Source organism: Carassius gibelio, chromosome A6 (assembly GCF_023724105.1).
Source record: "Carassius gibelio isolate Cgi1373 ecotype wild population from Czech Republic chromosome A6, carGib1.2-hapl.c, whole genome shotgun sequence".
NCBI lineage: Eukaryota > Metazoa > Chordata > Actinopteri > Cypriniformes > Cyprinidae > Carassius > Carassius gibelio.
The window spans coordinates 31196874-31208536 of NC_068376.1; the positions used below are offsets into that span (position 1 = coordinate 31196874).

At 38.1% G+C, this 11663-nt stretch overlaps 1 protein-coding gene across 1 annotated transcript; it reads left to right on the forward strand.

Moving 5' to 3' along the window:
• Window positions 1-2328: 2328 nt before the first annotated feature.
• LOC128016078 (cytochrome c oxidase subunit NDUFA4) lies at window positions 2329-11050 on the forward strand. Its single transcript, XM_052600457.1, has 4 exons — window positions 2329-2612; window positions 7485-7570; window positions 8010-8070; window positions 10706-11050. The coding sequence occupies exons 1-4, from the start codon at window positions 2571-2573 to the stop codon at window positions 10760-10762; spliced, it is 246 nt and encodes an 81-aa protein (XP_052456417.1). The 5' UTR covers window positions 2329-2570; the 3' UTR covers window positions 10763-11050.
• The last annotated feature ends 613 nt before the right edge of the window (window positions 11051-11663 follow it).

The following is an 11663-nucleotide window of genomic DNA, read 5'->3' on the forward strand; positions in this document are numbered from 1 at the left end:
GTGATGAAGAAGGTGTGACTCTGTTGAGTGCGGTTGTGTTCCGGTTCAGGACGGTGACTGACTCACACTGATCAGGCTCACAGATGGCTTCAGTTCCTCATGTGAGCGTTCACAGCTGCAGACGAGCCGCCCGCTGCTTCAGATCCCCGTTCCTCCGTCTGTCTCCTCCAGAGCCTGAATCACAAATAATTCATTAACAATTTCATTTTTAAGAAAAACATATTTTTATGCAAATAGTATCAGATGTGGTGTTCTGTCTGACACACACTGGACTCTCAAACTTTCAGAACATCTCGTTTTCTTTGTGCTTACTTTGAATCTGTAGAACAAGCTCTTCAACATACATCAAACGCACGTTTCTCTGTGTTTCTAACCTTTTTAAACATTTATAGTGGTGTTGTGTGAAGGCTAATGCTAACACACATATAGCTGCTTTAAGATTGATGGAGGTGATGTGTGTGAGGTCACCTGATGTTTGAGATCACGCAGGTGTGCAACAGGTGACATCCTCAACTTCTGTTTCCTGATGGAAGGATATTGATTTTGCTTTGTTAAAGTCTTAAGATTTCTCTCTCTCTAAATAGTTTTCTCTCCAAAAAATGTAGAACCAACAGAAATCAAACACAATCCATTCCTCACAAATGTCATTTCTTTACGTCTTTTACTTTAGCGTATTTAACAATGGAAACCCGCAGCTCAAAATCGATGTGACGAGACTCTGCTGTTCAGTTTATGTGATTCTTCTGTTTTCAGAGAAGAGAAAAAACACGGCGAATAATTAACAGAAAAATACACATTCGGTCATTTACTGTCCTGTGTGAATTTCCCTCATCTCTCCTTGATCAAGGTTTGCCAGTTTATATCAAGAGGTCTGTAATATCAGGAGACAAATATGCATTATTATCATTCATATACATCTCTATGGCAGTCTAAAACATCCACTATATGCCCACACTGCATAGAGCCGGATCAACGCACGCAAGGCTGCTGGCCCGGATGGCATTCCTGGACGTGTGCTTAGGGAATGTGCAGAGCAGCCTCAAGGGGTCTTCACTACATTTTCAACCTGTCCCTCACCCAAGCAACTGTGCCAACATGCTTCAAGTCCACATCCATTATGCCAATGCCTAAACACTCCTTCCCGATGTGCTTAAATGACTACTGCCCTGTAGCACTCACACCCATCATTATGAAGTGCTTCAAGCACACCTCAAAGACTGCGTCCCACCCACACTGGACCCACACCAATTTGCCTACCGCAGAAATAGGAACATAGAGGATGCAGTATGCACAGTGCTGACACCTTGGACAATAACAACACATATGTACGGATGTTGTTTGTTGACTTCAGCTTAGCATTTAACACCGTCATCCCCTCCAAGCTGACCACAAAACATAGAGACCTGGACATTAACACTTCCCTCTGCAACTGGATAATGGACTTTCTGACCAGCAGACCTCAGCATGTTAGGTCAGGCCACACCTGCTCCACCATCATCACACTCAACACTGGCGTACCACAGGGCTCTGTGCTGAGCCCATTCCATTTCTCCCTTTACACCCACGACTGCAAGCCTGTGCATGGATCCAACTCCATCATTAAGTTTGCAGATGACACCACGATGATTGGCCTCATCAGATACAACGATAATCATCAGGTTATCAGGTACAGCACCTGGCCACATGGTGCGCTGACAATAACCTGCTACTTAACACCAGCAAGACAAATGAGCTCATTGTACACTTCAGGAAGAAGAAAGGAAGCATGCATGACCCCATCCACATCAACAGGATGGTTTTTAAATGTGTCTCCAGCTTCAAGTTCCTGGGAACTTGAGTAATACTGAGTAATCCATTTGCAAACTAAAATATTTTCTATACACTTAACTGACCATTGCACTAGTGTAAATAATGTTCATATGTTTAGTTTCTGCCTATAGTGTACATACACTTTTACATAATCCATCTGTATAGTATGTTCATAGTACACCTATCTGTATATCATGCTAATAGTATTTAAAATCTGTAATTATGTCCATAATACTACCTTATCTGTTTATTTATTGTTAATTTGTAACATACTATAGACCTTGTATATTCTGTACTGCTTATTGCACTTCTGGTTAGATGCTTACTGCATTTGGTTGCCTTGTACCTTACATGTGCAATGACAATAAAGTTGAATCTAATCTAATCTAATCTGATCTAATCTAATCTAATCTTATCTACTCATGTGACACTTTATACTGGAGTAATGATGATGGAAATTCAGCTGCACATCATAGAAATAAATTATATTTTAAAGGCTATTAAAATAGAAACCATTATTTTATATTCGAATAGCATTTTGCAAGATTACAGATTTTTTTCCCTGTACTTTTTATCAAATGTCACTCCCAAAAATGTCGTCACTGGGTTTGGCTTGCGGTGGTCAGTGTCAGTGTGTTGATTGGATCTCAGTAACCGTCCATCACTCACTGACCCTCTCACACAACTAACAGTCCACTCTTGTTCTCGCTTTCAGCCACATTTACTGGGTTTTCTGTCGCTGTGTGTTGTGGAAGATAAAGATGTTCAGAACCATATACAAGCAGGCGAAGAAACATCCCGGGGTAAGTTAAACCCTCATCTGACATTAGCCTCACAATTCCCCCATCAGTAATGAGAAACTCCTAAATGACTGCAGCTTCTCTATTGTGATTCTGCGTCAGTGTACTAGTTTGTTTTTCTGAGAACAGGTGAGGTTTGTGAAGAGCTGCTGCTAGTGACGTTCCATTTCATATGTTTATTGTAGATAAACACATCTTAAAATGAATGTCTCATTGGTGTTTTTTTTAAGTCTTTAAATATTAGTCAGAGTGAATGATTTATTTCCATGCATTTTAAACTAAACTATAAAGGCATATACATTACACAGACAAAACAGACATTGTTTGCTGAAACAATTGCTCTGTTACTGACAATGAGCGCCTGATGACCCAGATTCACGTTGTGTGTTTGGCAGGTTACCAAAACGAAATGAATGACTGTTACACAACGCCACCAAACCGCATTAAAACCACCAGTGTGTTTAGAAGTAACAGATATTAAAAGTGAATATTATGTAACACTTAGTGTTACTTGGATATCGGTTACAGGCCTCTGCATCTTCAGCTCATTCTTTCTTCAAGAGGCTTGTAAATGACAAGTTTTGAAAGTGGTAAGAAAAATCATATGCTGCAAAAAACCAAACCAAAACCGTACCAAAACGACTTGAAAAACTGCTTAAATTTAATTTTTTACTCAGTTAGCAAATTGCATTTTTTTAAAATTGTTTTAGCATAAATACCACAAACTTTGGCTGGATTTAAACTAGTGTATCATTTTAAGATGTTTAGATATTTTTACTGAAAACAGGACAAACATTCAGATTGAGAAAGTGATGTTTGCAGTCTTTAATTTGTCATTAAGATTTAGGGAAGCTTGTCCCTGCCACAAAAAAAAAAAAGAAAAAAAAAAGATAATTGCAACTTTTTTCTTACAACCTGGACTTATTTTCCTTCCAACTCTTATATATCTCTTTTTCTTGCAACTTTTAAGAATTACAACTCAACTATAAACTCAGGACTGCAAGTTATAAATGCAGAATTATGAGATCGCAATTATGAGGAAAAAAAATCAGAACTGCAAGATGTTTACTCGCAATTGCAAGTTTATAACTCAACAATTGTCAGAATATGAGATAAAAAGTTGCAATTAATTTTTATCTTTTTAATTTAGAATTATGAGTTTATATCTTGCATTTCTGTCAGATTTTTCTCTGAATTGCAAGTTAATATCTCATAATTCAAAAAAAAACTCACAGATATGATATAAACTCAGAATAAAGTCAGAATTGCAAGACATAAATTCATAATTGCAGGCAAGTCATTCTGAATTCTGACTTTGCATCTTGTAATTCTGAGGTTTGTTCTCACTTCTCAAATTGTGAGATAAAAAGTCGCAGTTACTTTTTGGCGTAAATAAGAGTAAAGGACAGAAAACTCTCGGTTCGGCAGCGGCTGAATAAAGTTGAAGTCTGAGTTGTTGCAGGTCAGGAGCAGATGTTGCAGCAGATGCTGTTAAAGCTGTCTATTTCTCTCTTTCTCGGTCATCACACAGGTGTTACAGTGACTAACAAGTGTGACTTCACAAATAAATAAGAAAGTTGTCGTTTTCCTCTCTCAAAAGTGTGAACGCTGAATATGAAACTCATGAGAAGAGCAGAGGAGCAAAGCGCCACGTCTGATGTGTTCATATATTCTGTCAGTGTTCGTACAGTTATCACGTTTGCTCAAATGTGTTCAGCATACATCCATTCACAGGGAAAAACACCTGAAATCATCAAAAAAATACAATCATTATAGATAAAGTGTTCAGCAGGAAGGTAGAAAAAAGGTAATTGTGATAAATAAAAAAGCGCAAAACAATGTAAATAAATTACAGAGAAAATTACTTTAATTTTGGTATTTTCAATCAATGTTCCAATTTATTCATACACTGTATTAAGAGACTGCAGTGCCAGGAGACTAAAACTAAAAAAGGTAATTTATGAAAAACTAATTTACATTTAGTCATTTAGCAGACGCTTTTATTCAAAGCGACTTACAGATGAGGACAAGAGAAGCAATCAGAATCAACAAATCTGCAGGATCGGACAGTTTTAGCAATGTGTTCTGAGAAAGTCAGCTGATCATTAATCATAACTCCAAGGTTTCTGGCTGTTTTTGAAGGAGTTATGGCTGGTGTGCCTAACTTGATGGTGAAATTGTGATGAAATTATGGGTTTGATGCAACCACAAGCAGTTCTGTCTTGGCAAGGTTCAGTTGAAGGTTATGGTCCTTCATCCAGTAAAAACTGTCTGTTAGACAAGCTGAGATGCGAATAGCTACCATCGGATCATCAGGATGGAATGAGAGGTAGAGTTGAGTGTCATCAGCATAACAGTGGTATGAAAAGCCATGTTTCTGAATGACAGAACCTAATGATGCCATGTAGACAGAGAAGAGAAGTGGTCCAAGAACTGAGCCCTGAGGCACCCCAGTAGTTAGATGTTGTGACTTGGACACCTCACCTCTCCAAGATACTTTGAAGAACCTATATCATAGGTAAGATTTAAACCACTGAGATGCCTTTTGCCAACAGGGTTGACAGAAGGATCTGGTGGTTAACTGTGTCAAAAGCAGCGGACAGATCCAGCAAGAAAAGTATCAAAGATTTGGATTCAGCTTTTGTCTGAATTTGGTTGAAGACGGCTCGTTCAAGTGTTTTTGCAATGAAAGGAAGAATGGAAACTGGTCTGTAGTTCTGTAAAAGAGATGGCTTGAGGGTGGGTTTCTTAAATAGAGGGGTTATACGAGCCTGTCTAAATTCTAAGGGAAAAACACTGATGGGTTAGTAATGTGAGTGAGTGCAGGTATAACTGCAGAAGAAATGGCTTGAAGGAGATGAGATGGAATAGGATCAAGTGGACAAGTAAAAGGACGATTAGAAAGGATGAGTTTAGAGACTTCTGCTTCAGAGAAGAATGTGAATGAGTGTATGTTTTCTGGAAAGATGTTCTTGACAGATTGTGGTGTGGAAAATTGTGCACTGATGGTTTTAATTTTATTAACGAAGAACGTATTTTTAAAGAGTCCTAGTTACAGTACTACTATACAATTAAGTTCTAATATTAGAAATATGAAATTTTATATAGGGTTAGAATTACTGCTTATACTACTTATAATTGTTCATAATTTAGTGTAATTACTATAGTAAGAACATAATATGTAGGAAAGACACTGTATAAATAATTTCTGGGTTACATTTTATTAAGGTGTTCTTGTACATTTACTTACTATATGGTTAGGGTTAGGATTTGGCCGTCAGAATCGACTCGAGCTGCCAGATGAGAGAGGAACCAAAGCAAACACATGTTGCGCTCGACTTACGACGCTTAAACATATTTGATAAGCTAATTTGAATATCTCACAGTAACCCCTTTGGGATTATGCAAATCACTGCTACTGGAGGCAGTTTTGACAACATAAGGCTAAGTCTGTGTCTGCCTGTCTCTCACTTTCTCAAACGCAGAAAAAAATGTGGCGATTCTGGCATTCGCATTGATGCTTCACATTTCCTCTTTTAATATATATATTTATTCTAATCCCTGTCATCATTTACAAACACACACACACACACACACACACACACACACACACACACTGAAGTCTCTCGGTAGGATGTGTGTGTGTGTTTGTGTGTGTGTGTGTGCATGATCCTGTCACTCACTCTGATCAGCAGTGGAGTGTGAGTCATAAACTTACACACACACACACACACACACACACAAACACACTAAAGGCTGTGTCCTTGTCTGCTCAACACACAGTGTCTCCATGCATATAAAAATTGTGTGTGTGTTTGTTCATTTAGACCTAAAACCTACTCAATGCAAGTACATGAACACACACACTTCTAACTGCACAAGCTCCATTTCACACTCGTTGCGTTCTGAAAGATGTCAGACCGCATTCGTAACACGTCTCCTGCACTTCCCTCTTTCAGCTCAATGATGAGACAACAGTTCTTGCTGAGTAAGTTAGATTAAGTTACTTAAACCAGATGAGTCATTACTCAGGTATTTACATTTATGCATTTGGCAGACACTTTTATGTAAAGCCAACTTGCAATGCTTTTAAGGTTTACATTTTTTTCAGTTCATGCATTATCTGTGAATCATACCCTTGACTTTAGCATTGCATGCACCGTGCTCTAATATATGAGGAATGCTACAGGAAAGCTAGATTTACATGTTGTATGCATTTGGAAGATGCTTTTATCGACTTATATTGCATTCAAGGTACACAATTTATCAGTACATGCATTCACTGGGAATCAAACCCATGACTTTGGTGTTGCATGCACTATGCATTACTGTCTGAGCAATGCAACAGGAAATCTAGAAATCAACATTTATGCATTTGGCAGATGCATTTATTAATTTAAAGTGCATTCAAGTTATACAATTCATCAATTCACATATTCCCTGGGAATCGAACCTATGACCTTGGCTTTGCACACACTGTATTCTACTGTTTGAGCTTAAGGAATACAGACCTAGCTATAAACATGTTGACAGCATATCTATTATTTTAGGTTTAGTGTACAGCATTACTGTAGCTCAAACAAACGGCACTTGTGTCATGGGTTCAATTCCATGAGAATGCATGAAATTACAACATCTACACGTTAAATGAAATGAAAATCTGTTTGCATAAATGCATTTACCGAATGCATCCGTGTAAATGTTGTTGAGATATTGCTGCATGGTTGTTTAAATTGTTGCAAAATGTAAACTATATTATCGCCCAGCTCCGCTAAATACTGATAAAGACAATAACATCATGTTCGACAGACTTGACTTGAGTAACACTCTCCTGAACTCACACTGACGTCTGATGATCATCTCATACTCTTTCAGCTCATGCCTCAGTTCCTCTTCATGTTTGTTGGAGTGAGTGGAGCGTTTCTCTATCTGATCCGGCTGGCTCGTGGACCTTACATCAGGTGAGACCAGACCAGCAGAGAATAGCAATGAGATGGACAAGAACACCCAGAAAATCATCACGTTTTATAACACGGTGCTCATTTTACTGAGCATTTACTGTACAATATGGCATAACACTTATTAAATACACATATGCAAAGGGAAAAATGCCACTTATAGCTGTCCATTAGTGATTTTACTAAAGTAATGGGGCTTAGAACATCCTAACAATATTCTGTCCATCATTGTGTTTGTTTGGCTTGCTGTGTGTTCATTGTTCTTCACGAGAAACAAACTTTGCTTAATGAATGACAGTATGCTGCCAAATAACTGGCCTCTGTCATCTCCGCTTGGTAATTACCCTCCTTTACAGCCCCTCATCCTCCTCCTCCTTCCATCGCTCTGTTTTCACTCGCTCTCTCTTTCCTCTCCGGTCTGGCCTTACCCTCATTCTGTCAGCTGGGACAGGAAGAATAACCCTGAACCGTGGAACAATCTCGACCCGACCTATCAGTACAAGGTAAACAGGCCGGCGACTGCTCTGTGATCAGCTGCAGACTGACAGCGCAGACAGATGCGTCACCCCCGCTGTTCCCGGATCAGCCCGGTTTCATCTGGCACTGGCGGAGTGATGCGTGACAGGAGCTGCACGTTTGCAGCCGTGTTTGTGGAAACATGCAGCTGGAAAGTGTCGAAGATGGCGAGAATTTAAAGGGGTCACGAAACAGAGAATCCAAATGTTTGTGACAACGATAAAAACATACGCTAGTTTTAGAACCCAAAATCCCCTTTTTAAAATATAAATATTTTTTTTTCAACCTTCTAAAATGTACGGATTTGAAAGAGAATCTTGATGTCACAATTCCTCGTATGTAATCAAGCAAAGTGGTTCTGAACAACTTTTGTCTGTCGTGTCCATCGATCACAAGAGCAATACCGCTGTTGGATAAAGATGTCAAGATATCAAGTCAGTATGGAAGGCTAATGGGGCCAAAAGTCTTTAAAAGGAGCATGTGATATTTGACCATGTCAACATGCGCTGACAGCAACCAATGAAACTGCTGTATTTGAAACTACATCAGACACCATTTTTATTCATGAAGTACATCGTAATAAAACACCAGTAGATGCACGTGTTATATTTGTTCATGAATAATAATACATCGGTATGTGATGTGGGATGTCAGCATTATGTCATGATTTCTCATGTCAGTTTTAGTAGTTTAGTTCAACGTGCCTTCTCAGGCAGAAATGTCTTTTTGTAACATTAATTAATTTACTGTAGCACAGCAGATATCAGCAGATAAAGTAACGCAACAATAATTACTATGTGGGTAAATCTAGAGGTGTGGTGCATTCAAGTCATGTCAGATAGATTGTATTCACATGTTGAATGCACATGAACGGCACCACAAAGTCGTTATTATGAGCAGGAAACTCAAAAGTTTCTTTAGGCCCAGAGTTTCTGCTTTGGGGGCGTATCAGTGGAAATAAAATGTCGGATGCAATGGATGCAGCCAAAGACTATAGAAAAATGCAGTGACTGTATTGATGGTAAATTTGATGTGGTCAATAAAATGAATGTTTTTTTTTTCATGTACAATAAAAAAAATATACTAAGTTACATATATAAAATATTATATAGTTGTATAATAGAATAATGATTCAATTTACATTAAATTAAATTAAAAAAAAGAAAAAAAGTAATGATACACATCCTTTATTTATCATCTTATAGATGCAGAGTTTACTTTTTTACTTTTTTAATTTCATGTAACACAACCAAAATGTGCATGTCTACACATACAAAAGAAACACATTCAAAATCACTGTGTTAATGCAGATGAACAGTGCGTGTTGGTGGTCAAATTTTATGCATTCTATTTTTAACTTTTGGCCCCGTTAGATACCAAGTAAGGTTGTCAAACTCAAACTGAAAATCCTAAAACCCTGCATAGCCTTCCTAAAGATCATAGCATTGATAGCAGTAACGTAGAATCAGTGGGGGGGGGGGCTAAAGAGGAAGTGATGTAGAATCAGTGGGCGTGGCTAAATAGGTAGAAATGTAGAATCAGTGGGTGTGGCTAAAGAGCCAGTGATGTAGAAACAGGTACTGATGTTCTCCAGTGGAGGCGGTGCTTAGCCATATGTCTTAAAGTAATACATTACAAGATTAGTTGTTTTCTGAGCTTGGTTTCAATTCAAAACCAGAAGGTTTTTTAACTTATAGGATGTTTTATAGTACTCTGACCTGTTATGTGTCAAAAGACCAAGGACAATTTTATTTCTCACTTCAAGAGCCCTTTATATGGAGTGTTTTTCACAGAGGGCAAAAATAAGAGTTAAAAAATTAGACTTTTTGGTGCAAAAACTGTAAACTTTATAAAGTAACCTTGAGAAACATAAAAATCTGAAAGTGCTTTTTATGGATATTTTAAGGATGCATTTCTAGATGCACCTGAGGCTCGTGCGAAAAACAGGGTTCATCAACATTTAAAGGAAGGAATCATTTATATCGCAGCGGGAGAATGTTTTGTTCTCATTGTTCTCAGTCTTGATCACCTCCAACAATTAATGAAAGTATTAACAAAGGCAGATGGAGAGAATAAGTTTCGGGAAGCTTGCGTTCAGGCGAAAGGTCTCAACATGTTTGATTCTCAACAGGAGCCAAAGGTCAGAAATCAAGAATCCAGGGGAGTCTCAACGTTAATCATAATGAGAGAAACAGAAGAAGAGAGAGAAAGAGAGAGAGAGAGAGCAATCAATGAGAATGAGAGGATAAAATAACAGCGGCTGAAGAATGTGTCTCCTGTCACGCATTCACAACACAAACAAGCGTTCCGTCACAGAAATGCAGGATTTGTGCATGTGTGGGGGTTTTGTAAATATGTAAATATTCTTGATTTATTTCCTTTATTAAATCAGTTCATAAACTTTAAAACTTTCAAATACACCTTCACTGAAAAAACATAAATGCGGAGTGGGATCTTGTAAGGAGGGCCAGCAGAACCTGTCAGACAGTCTGTGTGTGTGTGTGTGTGTGTGTGTGTGTGCACTCCTGTTTGTATGCATGTTGTTTTGTCTTTTATGATATTCTGATGAACTTAATTTAAGCTAACTACATTTAAATGTATTCTCTTGCTCTCTCTACACAGTTGGTGGCCGTCACCACAGACTACGAGAGTCTGAAGAAAGAAGGACCTGACTTTTAAAAGACCTCAGCAGAACTGCAGGCGCACACACACACACACACACACATACGCATATACACACACGCATTCAAACACACACACACACACACACACACACACACACATATATATACAATTATATTTATTAAATAAGGATCAAAGATGAGGCATGTCAACATCAAATTACACACGTTTTGATTTGAGTTTCATAATTTACATTTTACATACACAGAAAGATTGTTAAATGTTTAAAAAGTGTTCAATGTTTCAAGTAACTTGTGAAAATAAAATACAAAAATATGAGTCTAATTATGTGCCATCATTTAGCGTAACATATATATTTATGTAAAGAATATACTTATTCTAACCTGAATGAATTAGATCTATAATAGACTGTCTTTTAACTCGTCCACCATCTGGTATTTGGTTTTCCACAGATTTCACCTTAAGTCTTTCTAGTTGTTTCCTGGTGTGTTTCTGTGCTGCTCCATGGAAAGGTCTGAGACACTAAAGACGTGTTTTTTAAGCATTAAAGGAACCGTTCTGTCTATATTCAGGTTGGTTTCTTCTGCAGGACGCGGCAGGAGGCTCTGTTCTAAAGCCATACAACAGATTTGTGTGAAAAACAAACCCAAACATAATTTGAAAATCACATCTGTACACGTTCACGTATATAAGACGCATAACGGTTTGATTCTCAAATGTTCGTTTCTTGCTGAACTCTTCTCTGAAATAGCACGAGAATCGAATGTGTTTGTGACACGCATCCCAGTTTGAGTCTCTGTTGGTTTGGGTCTTTGTCCAGCCATCGAAAACCAAATTCCTGTGGCCCTTTAAAAAAGCTTCTAAGTTTGTTGTGGGCATATTTGTGGGACATTAGGAGGCAGAATTGTGTGCATAGTGGGAATAATGCATGTTATCT